At 67.5% G+C, this 19,006-nt stretch overlaps 2 protein-coding genes across 3 annotated transcripts; both read right to left on the bottom strand.

The window, feature by feature from the left end:
- Nucleotides 1-626: 626 nt before the first annotated feature.
- On the bottom strand, nucleotides 627-7,384 carry LOC134430786 (all-trans-retinol 13,14-reductase-like). Its single transcript, XM_063178668.1, has 11 exons — nucleotides 6,909-7,384; nucleotides 6,140-6,322; nucleotides 5,393-5,622; nucleotides 4,531-4,726; nucleotides 3,962-4,159; nucleotides 3,596-3,721; nucleotides 2,895-3,033; nucleotides 2,703-2,812; nucleotides 2,403-2,569; nucleotides 2,070-2,274; nucleotides 627-772 (listed from the first exon to the last, which is right to left on the bottom strand). The coding sequence occupies exons 1-11, from the start codon at nucleotides 7,078-7,080 to the stop codon at nucleotides 627-629; spliced, it is 1,872 nt and encodes a 623-aa protein (XP_063034738.1). The 5' UTR covers nucleotides 7,081-7,384.
- Nucleotides 7,385-8,392: 1,008 nt separating this feature from the next.
- Nucleotides 8,393-17,956, bottom strand: MPP2 (MAGUK p55 scaffold protein 2). 2 transcript variants are annotated; one of them, XM_063179019.1, is made up of 12 exons: nucleotides 17,906-17,956; nucleotides 16,253-16,371; nucleotides 15,635-15,793; nucleotides 15,385-15,534; nucleotides 14,486-14,713; nucleotides 12,583-12,714; nucleotides 12,061-12,166; nucleotides 11,735-11,803; nucleotides 11,471-11,632; nucleotides 10,021-10,223; nucleotides 9,812-9,940; nucleotides 8,393-9,191 (listed from the first exon to the last, which is right to left on the bottom strand). In XM_063179019.1, the coding sequence occupies exons 1-12, from the start codon at nucleotides 17,934-17,936 to the stop codon at nucleotides 9,015-9,017; spliced, it is 1,665 nt and encodes a 554-aa protein (XP_063035089.1). In that variant the 5' UTR covers nucleotides 17,937-17,956; the 3' UTR covers nucleotides 8,393-9,014. The 2 variants fall into 2 exon arrangements, with proteins under 2 accessions (XP_063035089.1, XP_063035090.1); XM_063179020.1 differs by lacking the exon at nucleotides 17,906-17,956 and adding an exon at nucleotides 17,533-17,615.
- Between the last annotated feature and the right edge of the window lie 1,050 nt (nucleotides 17,957-19,006).

Raw genomic sequence — 19,006 nt, forward strand, 5'->3', positions numbered from 1 at the left:
GGGGGACACGGACCCTTGGGGACCACCCGGATGGCCCCGTTTCCCCAAGCCATCCCACTGAGAATTCCCCTATTTATTATATTTAAAAGTGTAAAGAATTCCGGACTCTGCCGGGGGGAGGGAGGGGATGGGGGAGCTCGGGGAGTGCAAAGGGAGAAGGGTGGGGAGATTAGGGGGTTCTGCGCCCCCCATTCATCCCCAGCTGTGGGTGCTCCCTGTGCCCATTCCCATTCCATCCCAGTCCTGTCTCCATCACAGTCTCACCCCTATCCTCATTCCCATCCCATCCCAGTCCCCATCCCAACTCTCTCTCCATCCCATTCTCACCTCTATCCCCATTCCCATCCCTGTCCCATCCCTATTCCTGTCCCCATCCCATCCCAGTCCCCATCCCAACCATATTCCATCTCCATCCCCATCCCAACTCTCTCTCCATCCCATTCTCACCTCTATCCCCATTCCCATCCCTGTCCCCATCCCTATTCCAGTCCCCACCCCATCCCATCCCTCTCCATCCCCTCCCCAAACACAGCCGCTGGCCACTGGGATATCGGGGTTTATTGAGCCAGGAGCCCCTCCCAGGCCGGGGCCAGCTGTCCCCGTGTCCTGCTGTCCCCGCTGTCCCCTCAGGCCGTGTGGCGGCCCTGGCGCCGCTTGATTTTCCTCTTGAGGAGCAGCAGGTCCAGGTAGAGGAGCCGGCCCAGCACGGCCGAGGCGCAGAGCAGCCCCCCGTGCACGGCCCCCGCCAGCCCGCAGGAGAACACGTCCTGCCCTGGGACAGACAGACAGACACACAGACACCGTGGGACACACAGCGGGACACAGCCACCACCATGGGGACATGGCCACCACAACCACAGGGACAGCACCCAGAGCGCGGAGCTGGACACGGGGACAGCAGGACATGGGGAAAACAGGACACAGGGACAGCAGGACACGGCATGGGAACACGGGGACAGCAGGACACGGGGACAGCAGGACATGGCGTGGGGACACGGGGACAGCAGGACATGCGAACAGCAGGACACGGGGACAGCAGGACATGGTGTGGGGACACGGGGGCAGCAGGACATGGGGACAGCAGGACATGACGTGGAGACACGGGGACAGCCGGACACAGGGACAGCAGGACATGGCGTGGGGACGCAGGGACAGCAGGACATGGGGACAGCAGGACACAGCATGGAGACATGGAGACAGCAGGACACGGAGACAGCAGGACACAGGGACAGCAGGACATGGTGTGGGGACATGGGGACAGCAGGGCACAGGGACAGCAGGACATGGTGGGGGGACATGGGGACAGCAGGACATGGGGACAACAGGACACGGGGACAACAGGACATGGCGTGGGGACACGGGGACAGCCAGACACAGGGACAGCAGGACACAGCATGGGGACATGGGGACAGCAGGACATGGGGACAGACGGTCTCGGGGATAGCAGGACACGGGGGCAGCAGGACACAGGGACAGCTGGACATGGGGACAGCTGGACATGGCATAGGGGCACAGGGACAGCCAGACACAGGGACAGCAGGACATAGGGACAGCAGGACATGGTGTGGGGACATGGGGACAGCAGGACACGGGGACAGCCGGGCACAGGGGCGGTAGGACACAGGGACAGACGGTCTCAGGGACAGCAGGACATGGCGTGGGGACATGGGGACAGGAGGACACGGGGACAGGAGGACACGGGGACAGCCGGACACAGGGACAGCAGGACACAGCATGGGGACATGGGGACAGCAGGACATGGGGACAGACGGTCTCGGGGATAGCAGGACACGGGGGCAGCAGGACACAGGGACAGCTGGACATGGGGACAGCTGGACATGGCATAGGGGCACAGGGACAGCCAGACACAGGGACAGCAGGACATAGGGACAGCAGGACATGGTGTGGGGACATGGGGACAGCAGGACACGGGGACAGCCGGGCACAGGGGCGGTAGGACACAGGGACAGACGGTCTCAGGGACAGCAGGACATGGCATGGGGACATGGGGACAGGAGGACACGGGGACAGGAGGACACGGGGACAGCCGGACACAGGGACAGCCGGACACAGGGACAGCCAGACACGGCGTGGGCACACCCGCAGCCCCTCACCTGTCAGGTACAGGTTCCTGACGGCCGTGTCGGGTCTCAGGGCCGCCATGGTGGCGGGGCTGAAGCGCCGCAGGTCGTGCTCCGTGCCGTACATCTCCCCCCGCGCCGCCCCCAGGTAGTGCTGGTTGCTCAGCGGCGTCGCCGCCTCCACGAACTCCACCTGGGCGGGATGGGGGGTTCACGGCGTGCCAGGGGGCACCGGGGATGGGCACGGATGGGGTTCACGGCGTGCCAGGGGGCACCGGGGATGGGCACGGACGGGCGCTCCGGCCCCGTGGGACGCCCCACCTTGTCCCGCAGGTGCGGGAAGCGGAGCAGGGCCCTGTCCAGCAGCCGCTGGGCGATGTCCATCTTGTAGCGCTGGTATTCGGGGCCGCGGTGGCGGGGGCGGCTCCCGGCCCACTCCTCGAACCACTCGTAGCGTGCCATGGTCAGGATGGTCATGCAGGACCTGCCTGTGGGGCGAGGGACAGCTGGTGACATCCCCGGGTGGTGGCGGCGGCAGCGCCCACCCCGTGCCGAGGGCATTCAGGAGCCTCTGAGCCCGCAGAGGGAGCTGGGGGGTCACGGAGCCCCCCCCGAGGGTACCTGGGTGCCGCTGCTCGTACGTGGGGTCCTTGGCGGCGGGGAAGGTGATGAACATCATGGCCAGGTTGTCGGGCACCTCATCGCGGCTCAGGGCGCTGTACCGGGTCATCCTGCAGGAACAGAGGGGTGGGATGCCCCCCATGCCCACCACCCGCCCCCCGTGCCCTCTCCCCGCGGTGCCAGAGCCCTCACATGGCATCCAGGTCGTTGTGGGGGTAGATCCAGAAGTTGGTGGGGGGCAGGCGCAGCTCGGCCGCGCTGCCCCGCAGCCCCACGAACACCAGGAAGGAGCCCATGCCCGGGCGCAGCGTGGCCAGGAGGGAGCGCACACCTGCGGGGACACCGGGGGGACACCTGAGCGGGATGGGGACACCGGGGGGACACCTGAGCGGGGCAGGGACACCGGGGGGACACCTGAGCGGGGCAGGGACATGGGGGCGGCGCTTGAGCCTGGGCAAGGACATGGGGGTGGCACTTGAGCCTGGGCAGGGACAGGGGGATGACACCTGAATCCAAGCAGGGACATGGGGGTGGCACATGAACCTGTCCAAGCAGGGACACGGGGGTGGCACCTGAGACTGGGCAGGGACACAGGGATGGCACCTGAGCCCGGGCAGGGATTTGGGGGGTGGCATTAGACCTGTGTGTGCAGGGGACACGGCGGTGGCACCTCAGCCTGTCCAGGCAGGGGACGTGGGGATGGCACCTGACCCAGTGCAGGGACACGGGGGTGGCACCTGAGCCCGGGCAGGAGACAGAGGAGTGGCATCTGACCCTGCGTGTGCAGGGACACGGGGGTGCAGGAACAATGAGGGTCTGGGCATACTGGGGACACCAGGGATGCTGGTGACACCGAGGACACGGGCACCACGGTGACACGAGCGCCACATTACCGGGCTGGCTGCGGACGTGCGGGGGCAGCAGCTTCCCGAAGGTGTTGAAGATCCCGGCGTCCGAGATGACCAGGGGGGCGCGGATCTCCAGCTCCTCCTCACCAGGTCCCGCCCGCACCGCCACCCCTGGGGACAGCGGCGGGGTCAGGGGACACGGGAGGGGGCTGCCACCACCGTGTCCCCATCTCTCGGGGTTTCGCCGCCACCGTGTCCCCATCTCTCGGGGTTTCGCCGCCACCGTGTCCCCATCTCTCGGGTTTCGCCACCACCGTGTCCCCATCTCTCGGGTTTCGCCACCACCGTGTCCCCATCCCTCGGGGGTCACCGCCACCGTGTCCCCATCCCTCGTGGGGTCCCGGCGCTCACCCAGGGCGGTGCCGTCGGCGCTGACGAGCACGCGCGTGACGGGGGCGCGCACGAGCACGGCGCCCCCCGCCCGCTCGATGACGGGCACGGCGTGGAAGGCGACCTCGCTGGCCCCCCCCCGTGGGTACCAGGCCCCGCGCTGGTAGTGGTGAACCATCAGCGCGTTCACCAGGAAGCTCGAGTCCCGCGGGGCCGTGCCTGCGGCGACACGAGGGGACACGGGCACGGCTGGAGCCCTCCGCAGGGCGGGGCAGCCCTCCCGTGTCGCGACAGGGCGCTCCTCACCGCGACATCGCCCTCCCTTGTTGCGACACAGCCCTCCGCTGGCACCACGGTGCCCTCCCATACCGCGACACATCCTTCTGCTATCGCGACACGGCCCTCCCGCAGTGTCACGTGGCCTCTCTGTATCGCGACGCTGCTCTTCCCGCCGCCCCCACCCCGACACAGCGCTGCCCATGTCGCGATGGTGCCACCCCCTGTCGTGACACAACCGCAGTACCGCCCTGCTCCTCCAGCCGGCGCCCTCCCTGTCGCGACAGCCCCTCCCTGTCGCGACGGCCCCTGACCGTAGAAGAGGTATCCGAAGAGGGCGCGCAGGTCGGGGTTGGAGGTGAGGTGGGCGGTGGCCTGGCTGTGGCTGGTGGCGGCCATGCGGAACACGGGCGACAGGCGGGGCAGGAGGCCCGAGCGCAGCAGGACGGTGACAAGCCAGCGAGGGGACAGCTTCAGCAGGGCCAGCAGTGCCGCGTGCCGCGAGGCCACCTGCACGACAGCCACAGTGCCACCCACGGCAGCTGGGGACAGCCGCAGTGCCATATGTGTGACAGCCACAGTGCCACCACCACCGCCCACATCAGTGGGGACAGCCACAGTGCCACCGCCACCACCCATGGCAGCTGGGGACAGCCTGAGCGCAGCCACCTGTGTGCCACCATCAGCACTGCCCTGCCTGGCCACCACCGCATCCTCAGGACTGTCACTGCTGTGGCCCCAGGGCCACCCATGGCTCAGCAGATGTCCCCCCAAAATCCCTCATTATCTCCAGAACTTGTCCCTACCATGGCCATCAGACATGTCCCCCGTGTGTCCCCTGTGTGTCCCTTCTGTGCCCACTGTTTTTGTCCCCACCATTCCCACCATGCCCATCACCCATGTCCCCACCACCACTGTCACTTGTGTCCCCACCATGCCCATCACCCATGTCCCCACCACTGTCACTTTTGTCCCCACCATTCCACCACACCCATCAGCCACGTCTCCACCACCATTGTCACTTTTGTCCCCACCGTTCCCACCACACCCATCACTCATGTCCCCACCACCACTGTCACCTGTGTCCCCACTGTCCCCACAGCCCCTTCCCCACCAGTGCCACCACCCCAAGCCGACCCCTCCTTGGGGACGTGGGGAGGTGACCCCAGGGCACACCTTGGAGAGCCTCATGAACTCCCTGATGGCCTCCTTCTCCTCGGGGAACTGCTCCTCCAGCGCGGTGACAAAGGCCACCTTGCCCGAGCGCAGCAGGTAGCGCCGCGCCCCCAGGGTCACCTCGTCGTAGGGGTCGGGCAGGCGGTGCCAGCAGAGCTGCCCGTCTGTCACCTGGTCCAGGGCCACCCGCAGGAGGCTCCCCTCGTGCAGCTGCCCCACGTAGTGGATGCCTGAGGGGTGGGGACAGGGGACACGGTGAGGGACAGCGGGGACAGCACGTGGACACGCGGAGGGAGCGGCCGCAGAGGGCAGGGTTGGCTTTGGTATGGCACTGAGGGGCAGGGGTGGGATCTGGGCAGGGACACCAGGGACATGGCAGGGACATGGCAGGGACGGGGCAGGGACGTTGACATGGCAGGGACATGGCAGGGACAGGGCAGGGACACCAAGGACAGGGATATGGCAGGGACACGGCATGGACAGGACAAGACAGAGCAGGGACACGGCAGGGACAGGGCAGGGCCACAACAAGGACACAACAGGGACACGGCAGGGACAGGGCAGGGACACAGTATGGACATAGCAGGGACATGGAGGGGACAGGGCATGGACAGGACAGGACATGGCAGGGACACGGCAGGGATATGGCACAAACTGGGGCTGGCAGCAGGTTCAGAGTGGGGCTGCAGGGACAGGGGGTGACAGGGGGTGACAGGGGGTGACAGGGGGTGACAGGGATGTCCTCACCCACGTCGAACTCCACGCCGTGCTGCTGGAAGGTGTGGCAGCACCCCCCGGCCTGGTCGTGCTGCTCCAGCACCAGCACCCGCCTGCCCGCCTTGGCCAGGGTGGCGGCCACCGCCAGGCCCCCCACGCCACTGCCGATGACCACGGCATCCAGCGAGGCTGGGACACGCCGGGCACTGAACCCTGCACGCACAGACAGGGGTGACAGTGACCAACAGGGACACTGAGCTGTGCACACACACACAGGTGACAGTGACCAACAGGGACACTGAGCTCTGCACGCACAGACAGGTGTGACAGTGACCAACAGGGACACTGAACCCTGCACGCACAGACAGGGGTGACAGTGACCAACAGGGACACTGAGCTCTGCACACACACACGGGTGTGACAGTGACCAACAGGGGACACTGAGCTGTGCACACACACACAGGTGTGACAGTGACCAACAGGGGACACTGAGCTGTGCACACACACACGGGTGTGACAGTGACCAACAGGGGACACTGAGCTGTGCACACACACACGGGTGTGACAGTGACCAACAGGGGACACTGAGCTGTGCACACACACACAGGTGACAGTGACCAACAGGGGACACTGAGCTGTGCACACACACACGGGTGTGACAGTGACCAACAGGGACACTGAGCTGTGCACACACACACAGGTGACAGTGACCAACAGGGGACACTGAGCTCTGCACAGCCAGCATGGGACACACAGACACACGGACACACGATCACAGGGACACACGGACAGCACTCACCCTGCTTCAGGACCCTGTCGCGGGCGCGCTGGTCGGTCACCAGGGGCCGTGGTGGCTCCAGGGGTGGCCCTGAGAAGGGGTTGCCGGACGGGGCCAGCAGCCGATGGGCCACCCGGGCCAGGGCCAGCACGGCCAGCGCCACCGGCAGCAGCAGCAGCACCACGGGCCACATGGCTGTCACTGCGTGTGGCTGCGCACGGACACGGCAGGGACACACAGAACACACACAGACACACAGGGACACAGCAGGGACACTCACAGACAGTCACAGACACACAGGGACACGGCAGGGACACTCACAGACACACATGGACACAGCAGGGACACTCACAGACACTCACAGACAGTCACAGATACACAGGGACGCGGCAGGGACGATCACAGACACATATGGACACAGCAGGGACACAGCACAGACACACAGGGACACCCAGGGACAAGCACGGACGATCACAGATACACAGGGACACAGCACAGACACACAGGGACACGGCCCAGCCCTTATAGGCACGGCAGCTTAGGGACACGGGGATTATGGAGCGGCCAACACAGCGGCTTTAGGGACAGCGCTGCTTAAAGACACAGAGCTCCTGGACAGGGCACTGCACCCACGGGCACAGCGCTGCATGGGCAGGGCACCCATGGACAGGGCACCCATGGGCAGGGCACAGCATGGACAGGGCACCCACGGACGGGGCACCCCAGGCCATGTCACCCTATGGGACCCTATGGCACCACACATCACCCCATGGCCATGGCGCCCCATGGCACCTGTGACATCCAATGACACCCCATGGCACCCGTGACATCCAGTGACACCCCATGGCACCCCATGGCACCTGTGACATCCAATGACACCCCATGGCACCTCACGGCACCCCAAGGCCATGGCACCCCATGGCACCTGTGACATCCAGTGACACCCCATGGCCACGGCAGCCCCTGGGAGGTGCCCACGCGTGTGCACAAGGTGGGGACGTGTGCGTCACCTGAGAGCGCTGCACACACAAACACGGGCACACCCACACCTGTGCTAAGGAGCCAAAACCCCTCTGCACACACACCCCCCCGTGCAAAGCCCCTTGCACACCTACACACACCCCCTTGCACACCAGGACCGTCTGCAAACCCCCTTGCACACCTACACACACCCCCTTGCACACCCACCCCCCTGCAAACCCCCTTGCACACCTACACACACCCCCTTGCACACCCACACGCCCTCCCCGGTGCCTGCAGCTCTGCTGACCCCTCCCGGCGGCACCAAGGAAGGGCCCCCGCGCGTGTGCAAGGCGACACGCGTGTGACACACTCACCGCAAACCCCCCCAGTGCCCTCCCAGCCCCAAACTGGTGGGAAACGGCGATTTGCAATAAAAAACATCGGCGCCACGTAGGACAGGGCTGGTGGTGACACGGGTGACACGGGTGACACGGGTGGCGCCAGCCCCAACCCCCCCCTCGCGTTCACCACAAGGGCCAAACCCATCTTTGTCTCCTTTAATAAAATTGACGGCAAAGTACCAAAAAGGAGGAAACGGCGGCAGGGACCGGGCGGACACGGGGCAGGAGGGACACGGGGACACCCCCCCCGCACCCCCCGTGTCCCTGTCCCTTGGGGACACCCCCTGTCACCACCCCAGATCCCCGCCTCAGCGAGGCCCCAGCCACAGCCCCCCACCGGGTTAATTACAGGGTTAATTACAAGGTCGGTTAGGGGTTAATTAAGGGTTAATTACAGGGTTATTGCTACCTGGGAAGGGGTGACAGGGGACACGAGGGACAGTGAGGGACCCCCATCCTGGTAAGGGGAGAAGGGGGTCCCCGAGGGGGGGCTGTGGCCTGGGGCACGGGGAGGGGACCCCCCCAAACCCCCCCAAGCCGGGGGGCGGCCCCAGGTCCTGGCAGTGACTCAGCTGTGGGGGATCTGTGCCCCCCACGGGACCCCACGGCTGCCCCAGCCCAGGTTTGGGGCGCTCCGAGGGGGGACAGAGGGGTCGGGCTGGGCAGAGCAGAGAGCCCCCCGCCCCCTGCGGGCTCAGAGTGAAACACAGCCCCCCCCGGGCCCCCCAACCCTTGCGGGTGGGGCTGAGGGGTGCGGGGGTCCCTAATAGACCCAGGAGACGGGCACCCACTGGGGCTGCACGCGCAGCAGCTCCATGGCCTCGCGCAGGCGCCCGAAGGTGCGCTCCAGGTCATCGTTGGTCAGGCTCAGGTCGAAGTAGTGCCCGTAGCCGCGCTGGATGCGGCTGCTCTCCTCCACCGTGCGCTGGGCGTCCGCCTCCTGCCCCCCAAAACCTGCCTCAGTTTCCCCATCACCACCAGGGACACCCACTGTGACCCAAAACCTGCCTCAGTTTCCCCATCACCACCAGGGACACCCACTGTGACCCAAAACCTGCCTCAGTTTCCCCATCACCACCAGGGACACCCACTGCGACCCAAAACCTGCCTCAGTTTCCCCATCACCACCAGGGACAGTGGGAGACACCCACTGCGACCTGTGTGTTTGCCTCCTGCCTCCCAAAGCTGCCTCAGTTTCCCCATCATCTCCTGGCATGGTGGAGGACACCCACTATGTCCTCCTCCTACACCCCAAACTTGCCTCAGTTTCCCCATCGCTGCAAGGGATGGTGGGGGACACCCACTGCACCCTCCTGCCCCCCAAAACCTGCCTCAGTTTCCCTATATACCCCCCGGGACTGTAGGGGACACCCACTGCATCCTGTGTGTCCTCTGCTCCCCAAACCTGCCTCAGTTTCCCCATCGCCCGCAGATACGGCAAGAAAATCCCATTGTCAACTGTGTGTGCTCTTCCCGCCCCCGGAGCTGCCTCAGTTTCCCTCACCGTGAGCTGTTTGGTGCCCTCCTCCCGTCCCCTGGAGCTGCCTCAGTTTCCCTCACCGTGAGCTGTTTGGTGGCCACGCCGCTCTCCAGGGCCGCCCTGTTCATGGCCCGCAGCCTCTCGGGCGCGGGCGCCTCGATGAACACCACGTAGGGCACGAACTCCGCCGTCCTCAGCACCTTCACGGCCTGCCCGTGGGGACAGCGCTCAGCCCCGCGCCCGGGGGGACACGGCGGCGGCCGTCACCGTCCCCCGGCCGCGTCCCCACCTGCGGGTTGACGTCCAGGATGCACATCTTGCCCGCGTCCACCACGGCGCGGATGGAGTCGATCCTGGTGCCGTAGAGGTTCCCCTCGTACTCGCCGTGCTCCAGGTACCGGCCCGCCTTGATGTCGGCCTCCATCTCGGCCCGCGACACGAAGCGATAGCCCTGCCCGTCCCGCTCGCTGTCCTTCGGCTTCCGGGACGTGTCTGCCGGAGGGGACAGCGGTGACATCCCCCTGTGCCAGGGGCCCGGCCGGGAACCGACACCGGGACCATCGCGGGGACGGGGGTGGCAGCGGGGCGGGGACAGGGACGCTGGCAGGGGACGGGGATAAGCACAGGGGACAGGGACCCTGGCACGGACAGGAGTGCTGGCAGGGGACAGGGAGAGCACGGGGACAGGGACCCTGGCACGGACAAGGATGCTGGCAGGGGACAGGGATGAGCACGAGGACAGAAATGCTGGCAGGGACAGGGATGGCAGGGGCAGGAATGCTGGCAGGGACAGGGATGCTGGCACGGACAGGGATGAGCACAGGGGACAGGGACAATGATGGGGCACAGGGGAGGTGGCAGGGAAGAGCGACGCTGTGGAGACAAGGATGAGCACAGGGGACAGGGACGATGATGATCGCAGGGGACAGCGACGCTCTTGGGACAAGGATGAGCACAGGGGACAGGGACAATGATGGGGCACAGGGGAGGTGACAGGGGACAGCGACGCTCTGATGACAGCAATGCTCCAAAGACAAAGATAAGCAGAGGGGACAGGGACACTCTGGAGACAAGGACGAGCACAGGGGACAGGGACAATGATGGGGCACAGGAGTGGTGACAGGGGACAGCAATGCTTGGGAGACAGGGATGAGCACAGGGACGATGATGGAGCACAGGGGTGGTGACAGGGGACAGGGACGATTATAATTGCAGGGGACAGGGGAGCAGCTGGGGGACAGGGCCACTCACAGGGGACAGGGACACTCACAGGGGTGGTGGTGCCAGGGGACAGGGACACTCACAGGGGACAGGGACACTCACAGGGGCCGGGGACACTCACAGGGGATGGTGGTGCCAGGGGATAGGGACACTCACAGGGGTAGCACCAGGGGACAGGGCCACTCACAGGGGACAGGGCCACTCACACGGGTAGCGCCAGGGGACAGGGACACTCACAGGGGACGGGGACACTCACCGGGGACAGGGACACTCACAGGGGATGGTGGTGCCAGGGGACAGGGACACTCACACGGGTAGTGCCAGGGGACAGGGACACTCACAGGGGACAGGGACACTCACACAGGTAGTGCCAGGGGACAGGGACACTCACAGGGGACAGGGACACTCGCAGGGGATGGTGGTGACGGGAGATAGGGACACTCACAGGGGACGGGGACACTCACAGGGGATGGTGGTGCCAGGGGACAGGGACACTCACAGGGGACGGGGACACTCACAGGGGATGGTGGTGCCGTAGCGCGCCTGGTCAGACATGATCAGTTTGTTCTTGAGGCTGCGGCGCCCCACGCCCTGCGCCCCGATCAGCACCAGCGTTTTCCGGCGGAACGGCGGCATCCGCGCCACCTCCTCGTAGATCAGCAGCTCGTGCCGGTCGAACTCTGGGCGAGGGACAGGGCTGGCACCGTCCCTGGCCACCCCAGGGCACCCTGTCCCAGCGGGTGCCACCGCTGTATCCCCCGGGAGCGCCCCGGGACACGCACCGGCGTTCTTCGTCGTCAGGTACATCATCCTCTTCTTCCTCTTCCCGCTGAGGCTGCCACACAGGGCCCCTGTGAGGACAAGGGGATGGATTAGCTGGGGGCAGGGATGGGCACAGGGACAGCATCCTGGCATGGGGACGATGGGCACAGCAGCTGGCACCTTCTGAGGGGCAGCGCCACGGGGACATCACCCTGAGAGCCGGGGACTCCCTGCGGGACAGTGCCGAGGGGACAGGCCCTGGGGTCACGGGGACATTGTCACAGGGCGCAGGGGACCCGCCGCGCTCCCCCTCGGGAGGTGGCCCTTCCATCCCGTGTCCCCGTACCTGCCGAGGGCGCCACCTCCCCGTCCCGCTTGACGAACGCCTTGCGCTTCTCCTCCAGCAGCTGGCTGGGCACCAGCCCCGCGCTGCCGCCCTCCACGTGGCACGCCTGGGGACACGGAGCCACGCGTGGGGACCCCCCTGGGCTCCAGAGACCCCTCCGACCTCAGGGAACACCCCCAGCTCCGGGGACACCCCGAGTTCCACAAGGACCCTCCCCATTTCCAGGGACTCTCCTCAGCCCCAAATCCCGATAGGCACACGCGTCCCGAGCTCCAGGAAATCCCAACATTTCCAGGGACCTCCCGGCCCACACAGGAACCCTCCCTTGCTCCAGGCATCCCCCAGTTCCCCAGCAGCTCCAAGGACACGTCCCAAGCTCCAGGGACCCCCCAGTTTACAGGAATTCTCCCAGGCGCACCCCAACCCTGCAGGGACCCCCAGAACCCCCTCACCCTCTCTGGCCCAGGATGGGGTCAAAGTGCCACCAAACCCCCCAGGCCGCCCCACCAGGGCCCCCCTGACCTGCCACCAGTTGGGGTCATCCTGGTTGACGATCTGCAGCAGATCCCCGGCCATGAACTTGAGCCCGGCCTCCTTGCAGGGGATCAGGCTGTCGGTGGCCGGGTCGTAGTCGAAGTGACACTTGACGAACACCTGGGGACGGGGGGATTAGAGCAGGGGGACCCTCGGCACCTCGAGAGGACACGCGGGACCCGTGGCCGCGCTCAGCCACGCGCGTGTGCCCCGCCGGAGCCCCCCGTGCCCGGCCGTGCCCGCCGTGCCCGCAGCCAGGCCCGCGCGGCCCCCGCGCACACGCACAGAGCCCCGGCCGCGGCCGCCGCGCCCCACGCCAGCACCACGGCCACCCCCAGGCACAGCCCCAGCGCCAGCGACAGGCACAGGAGCGTCCCCAGCGCCGCCAGCGCCGCGCCCGCGATGGCGCACATGGGGACGTGCGGGGACACGCGGCCGTGGGGCAGCGGGACAGCGCTCGCGGGGACAGCGCTCGTGGGGACAGTGCGGGCACAGCGAGGGGACAGCCCGCACAGGGACAGCGCTCGTGGGGACAGCGCTGCTTTGTCCCTCGGAGACGGCCGTGGCTGGCACGGGGCGGGGAGGGCAGCACAGGGCACCCTTTGCCAGCCGGCACCCGTGTCCTGTGTGGGGACAGGGACAGGGACAGGGCAGGGAGCACCAGAGCCCACAGAGAGGGCACAGGGGGACACGGGAGGGAACACGGGGGGGACACGGGGGGGACACGGGGGTCCCACCAGCCCAGGGGCACATGGCACGGACAGGGGGACAAGAGGAGGATGGGGACAGAGGGCATGGGGAGCTGTGGGCGGGATGGTGGGTGGGGAATGCGGGGCTGGATGCAGGGCGGATCCAGGCGGGATGCAGGGCAGGATGTGGGGTGGGATGCGGGGCTAGATGCAGGGCGGATCCAGGTGGGATGTGGGGCTGGATACAGAGCAGATGCAGGTGGGATGCAGGTGGGATGTGGGGTGGGATGCGGGGCTGGATACGTGGTGGATGCAGGTGGGATGCGGGGGAAATACAGGTGGGACGTGGGGCGGGATGCAGGTGGGATGCAGGGCAGGGTGCAGGGTAGATGCAGGTGGGGTACGAGGCAGATTCAGGTGTGATACAGGTGGGATGCAGGGCAGGATGCAGGGCGGATGCAGGGCTGGATACAGGGCAGATACAAGTGGGATGCAGGGCTGGATACAGGGCAGATGCGGGTGGGATACGAGGCGGATTCAGGTGTGATACCGGTCGGGATGCAGGGCGGATGCAGGTGGGATGCAGGTGGGATGCAGGTGGGATGCAGTTGAGATGCAGGGCGGATACAAGTGGGATGCAGAGCAGGATGCAGGGCGGATGCGGGTGGGATACGAGGTGGATTCAGGTGTGATACAGGTCGGAGGCAGGTGGGATGTAGAGCAGGATGCAGGGCGGATACAAGTGGGATGCAGGGCTGGATACGAGGCAGATGCAGGTGAGATACGAGGCGGATTCAGGTGTGATGCAGGTCGGAGGCAGGTGGGATGCAGGGCAGGATGCAGGGCGGATGCAGGCAGGATGCAGGGCTGGATACAGGGTGGATGCAGGGCGGATGCGGGTGGGATACGAGGCGGATTCAGGTGTGATGCAGGTCGGAGGCAGGCGGGATGCAGGGCTGGATATGGGGTGGATGCAGGTGGGATGCAGGGCAGATGCAGGTGGGATGCAGGGCAGGGTGCAGGGCAGATGCAGGTGGGATACAAGGTGGATTCAGGTGTGATACAGGCCGGATGCAGGCGGGATGCAGGGCTGGATACAAGTGGGATGCAGGGCAGATGTGGGTGGGATACGAGGCGGATTCAGGTGTGATGCAGGTCGGAGGCAGGTGGGATGCAGGGCAGAGGCAGGCGGGATGCGGTACCTGTCGGGGCGGGTGTGGCTCCTGGTAGCTGGGCAGGATCTTGAGCACGACGCTGCCGCTGGCGTGGCGCAGGCTGTCCTGCAGCGCCCGCGGGTCGCTGCCCACCTCGCGCCCGTTCACCTCGCGGATCACGTCCCCCACGTGCAGCAGCCCCTGCTGCGCCACCATCCCCCCGTGCAGGATGCGGGCGATCACCAGCTCCCCCCGCTCCACGCGGAACGTCACCCCCTGAGGGGAGGGACACGCCCGTGACACGCCCGCGACACACCCGCGACACCCCGTTACAGCCCCAGCACCCCACAATGCTCCCAGCCAGCCTAAAATGCCACCCGGCTCCTAGCAATGCCCACGGCACCCCAAAACACCCCATCACCCCACAACACCCCATAATGCTGCCAATCTCCCATCTCCCCAACACTCTCCAGCACCCCAAAATTTCCCAGTCACCCTAAAAAGCCCCCGGTGCCTCGCAATGCCCACAGCACCCCAAAATTCCCCAGCACCCCATAATGCTGCCAATCTCCCATCTCCCCAACACTCCAAAATGCTCCCAGTCACCCTAAAAAGCCCCCGGTGCCTCGCAATGCCACGGCGCCCCAAAATGCCCCATCACCCCAAAATACCCCCCAGCACCCCACGATGCTGCCAATGTCGCCATCTCCCCAACACTCTCCAGCACCCCAAAATTTCCCAGTCACCCTAAAATGCCACCCGGCTCCTAGCAATGCCCATGGCACCCCAAAACGCCCCATCACCCCAAAATACCCCCCAGCACCCCACGATGCTGCCAATGTCGCCATCTCCCCAACGCTCTCCAGCACCCCAAAACACCCCCCCATCCCCTCCCGGCGCCCCTGCAGCACCCCGTGCCCCCCGAGGTGCCCCCCGGCCGGGCTCACCAGGTTCTCCCCGGCCGCCTTGCGGATGCCCACCATGCGCACGGCGTCGGGGGGCACCGGCTGCGACCCCAGCGACGCCTCCGGGCCGGGGCTGCTCGGGGGGGGCTCGTAACTCTTGGCAGCCACCGAGTCGTGGGTCTCCAGCAGCGACTGCGGCACGGGGACGGGGGTGTCACCGCTGTGTCCCACTCGCGTGGCACACGCGTGTCCTTGCGGCGCAGGACAGGGGGTGCCCAGGTGTGCCCCGCACCTGGAAGTGCGGCTCCCGCAGGATCCGGGCCAGCTCCGCCGCCGCCCCCTGCGCCTCGGGCCGCGCCAGGCGCCCGATGTCGCGCAGGATCTCCTGCACCAGCGCCAGGTTGTCCCCGCGCACCGCCTCCAGCTTGCGCTCCTCCAGCCGCTCGTGGGCCTGGCGACAGCGGGGACACCCCCGGGGACACCCCTGAGACCCCCGAGTGCCGGGGGGATTCGGGACCCCCGGGGGGGGTGCGGGATCTCCAGGGGTTGAGGGGATTGGGGAGCCCCGGTGGGACAGGGTGTCCCCAAGGACCCCTGGGAGGGGCATGAGGGACCTCGGGGGGATTGGGGACACTCGGAGGGGCCCAGGGGATTGCGGAACCGGGGGCTCAGGGGGGAGGGACGGCAGAGATGGTGGGGACCCCGAAGGACAGGGAGTTTAGGGACCCCCAGGGACAGAGGGAATTGGGGATCTGGGGGGAATTTGGGACCCCTGGGTGCGGGGAATTTGGGATCGGGGGGTGATGGGGGGATTAGGGACGCCCAGGGACGGAGGGAATTGGGGATCTCGGGGGGATTGGGGACCCCTGGGTGCAGGGAATAGGACACACGGTTGGCACTCCCGCCGTACCTTGGCCAGGGAGCGGACGATGGGGCTCTCCATGATGCCGCGGAGGAAGATGAGGTCGAGGTCCGCCACCCCCGGGCTCCCCGGGAGCCCCATCAGGTTGTCCAGGACCTGCTGCATGGCTGGGGGGGACACGGGACACACACACACACAGGGACACGGGGGACACACACACACACACACACAGGGACACGGGGGACACACACACACACACAGGGACGTGGTGGGGGGGACACGGAGTGGGTGCAGGAGCAGCGCCGTGGGTGAAGGCGCAGCCGGGGGTGCTCGTGTCCCCCCATTCCTGTCACAGCCGCCCCTGCCCCCCCCCCATTACGGGGACAAGTGTCGGGGTCCCCTGGCAGTGCGGAAATGTCCCAGTGTCCCCTGCTCGTTCAGCGGGAGGGACAAGGGGATGGACCCCCCCCAGTTGTGGCCGTGCAGTCAGAAGCCCCCCCGGAGCACGGTGTAACGGGGAGGGGGATGCGAGGGGGGGCGATGGAAGGGGGGGGTCAATGCAATTGGGGGGGGGGCCGCATCCGGGCCCGCGGGGGCGGGAGCGGCTGCGCGGCTGCGCTGCAATGGCGGGGGCCGAGGGATGGCGATGCAGCCGGGGGGGCGCATCCATCGGCCCCCCCCCACACCGAGGGGGGGTCACAGCACCGCCCGAGCCCCCCGCCCCATCTCCCCCGCCTGCCTCACCCCCACCGCATCCCCGCCCCCCGAGCGCTCTGTGCCCCCCCCGGGGCAGCGCCCCCGGCCCCTCTGAGCCCCCCCCGTACCTGGGGGAGCCGGGGGGGCGCGGGCGGGCGGGACGGAGCCGGGCCCGGGGCGGTTCATGGCTGCGGGGCCGCGCTCCCCCGCCCCAGATCCGGGTACCGCCGCCCCCCCGGGCCCGCGTGGGGCCCGCGCCCCCCGCCTTGCACACGCGTGTGCACCGGGCACGCTGCGACAGCTTTGCACGCCCAGCAGAAAAGGGGGGAGGGGGGGGGGCAGCCTCACGAGCTCACACGCGCGGGCACGGCTCGGGCGCGCGCATCTCCCGCGGGTGCACGCGCGCGCGAGCATCCACGCGTGCAAACCGCCTGAGCGCGCTCACGCGCGTGTACGGACCCACGCACCCCCCGCACACTCAAACGCCGCCACGCATCCGCGCGTGTGCGCGCTCTCGCCGACACGCGCGGCCCCGCGCGCTCCTACGCGCCTCCCCACGCGCGCTCCCGCCCGCGTGCAAACCCACGGGCGCGCTCCCCGCGCCCCCCCCCTTCCCCGTGCCCGCTGCTCACCCGCGCTTGCACGCCCGTGCTTGCACACCCACCCCGCTCGCGGGTGGGACCCCCCCGCGGCGTGGGGAGGGGGACGGCGGGGGCTCGGCCCCTTTAAGGGGGCGGTGGGAGGGGGGGGGAGGCGGGAGCGCGGATTTAAAGGGGCCGCGTGCAACGCGCGCGCACCCGCGCACCGACGAGAGCGCGCACCCGAGAGCCCACCCCCGCCAGAGCGACACCCCCCCACACACACACACACCTTGCACACGCGTGTGCCAGGCCTGGGCGTGCCCCGCGTACGCGCACCCTGCGCCCCCCACCTGGGCACATCCCCCCCTCCCCGCGTGCACGGGGGGTGTTTGCACGCGCGCGTGCCCGCCCGGTGCGCGCTCACCCGTGACCGAGGCGGGGGCGGCCGCCGGCATCGCGACAGAGCGGCGGGACACGCGCGACTGGCACCGAGCGCGCGGGGACAGCGACGGGGACAGCGACTGGCACGGCCGCGTAGGCGTGTCCACAGTGCCAGCACCCCCGGTGTCCCCAGCACGGCCACTCGGTGTCCCCAGTGTCCACAGTGCCAGCACCCCCGGTGTCCCCAGCACGGCCACTCGGTGTCCCAACACCCTCAGTGCCTCAGTGTCCCCAGAGCCAGCATCGCCCCCTCTGTCCCCAGCATCACCACGGTCCCCACACTCAGTGTCTGTAACACCCCCAGTGTCCCCAGCACTCCCATTCCCCCCGGCCACTGTCCCCACTGTCCCCAGTGTCCCCAGCAGGCAGAGGCAGACAGGCGGTAGCTGCAGGGGGGGTTTTATTGCTGGGGGTCTGTCCTGGCCCCACAGTGACGGCTCTGGGGAGGCCGGGGGTGCAGCAGGGGTGGGGGGGCTGCACCCTCTGGGCTTCCTCACCCACTCAGGCCCGGCAGTGTCCCTGAAACAAAACGGGGGGGGTCACGCTGTGTCCCCTTCCCCATTGAGACCTCCCAATCCCACATCCCCCACCCTGACACCCTGAGGGTCTCCCCAATCCTACATCCCCCACCCTGACACCCTCAGAGCCCCCTCAAGACCCCCAGTCCCACGCACCCCACTCTGAGAACCCCCCCGAGATCCCCCCAATCCCACATCCCCCACCCTGACACCCTCAGGGCCCCCACCCTACATTCCCCCACCCAGAGCCCCCCTTCCCCCAGTCTGTCCCCATGGGGACCCTGAGGCCATGGGGAGTTTTGGGGGGCTCCTCCCACCCCCCCAGCCCCTCACCTGGGGCTCAGCACCCTGGGGCTCCCTGGGGCTCCTGGCCCAGCGCTCGCCCACCTGCCCGCTTGCCGTACCTGCAACGGGGACACGTCAGGGGACAGGGTGACAGTGACACAGCACAGGGAGCGCGTCCCTGTGGCACTCACATCCTCTGAACAGACGGACACAATTCTCTCTCCCAGGATTTCTCCTGGGGAAGGCAGCGAGGAGCTCAGAGAAGAAAACAGTTCTTACCT

This window comes from Melospiza melodia, chromosome 30, assembly GCF_035770615.1.
Source record: "Melospiza melodia melodia isolate bMelMel2 chromosome 30, bMelMel2.pri, whole genome shotgun sequence".
In the NCBI taxonomy this organism is placed as follows: domain Eukaryota; kingdom Metazoa; phylum Chordata; class Aves; order Passeriformes; family Passerellidae; genus Melospiza; species Melospiza melodia.

Excerpts from the sequence above, each read along its gene's own strand:
- LOC134430786 (XM_063178668.1), bottom strand. The coding sequence starts at position 7,080 with ATGTGGCCCGTGGTGCTGCTGCTGCTGCCGGTGGCGCTGGCCGTGCTG. Across the intron at positions 3,034-3,595 it reads GCACGTCCGCAGCCAGCCCG|GTGTGCGCTCCCTCCTGGCC; the intron begins GTAATGTGGCGC and ends GTGTCCCCGCAG. Across the intron at positions 2,275-2,402 it reads TCCCGCACCTGCGGGACAAG|GTGGAGTTCGTGGAGGCGGC; the intron begins GTGGGGCGTCCC and ends CATCCCGCCCAG.
- MPP2 (XM_063179019.1), bottom strand. The coding sequence starts at position 17,936 with ATGCCGGCGGCCGCCCCCGCCTCGGTCACGG. Across the intron at positions 10,224-11,470 it reads CTACGGCACCACCATCCCCT|ACACGTCCCGGAAGCCGAAG; the intron begins GTGAGTGTCCCC and ends CCCCTCCGGCAG. Across the intron at positions 9,941-10,020 it reads TCCTGGACGTCAACCCGCAG|GCCGTGAAGGTGCTGAGGAC; the intron begins GTGGGGACGCGG and ends CCCCACGGGCAG.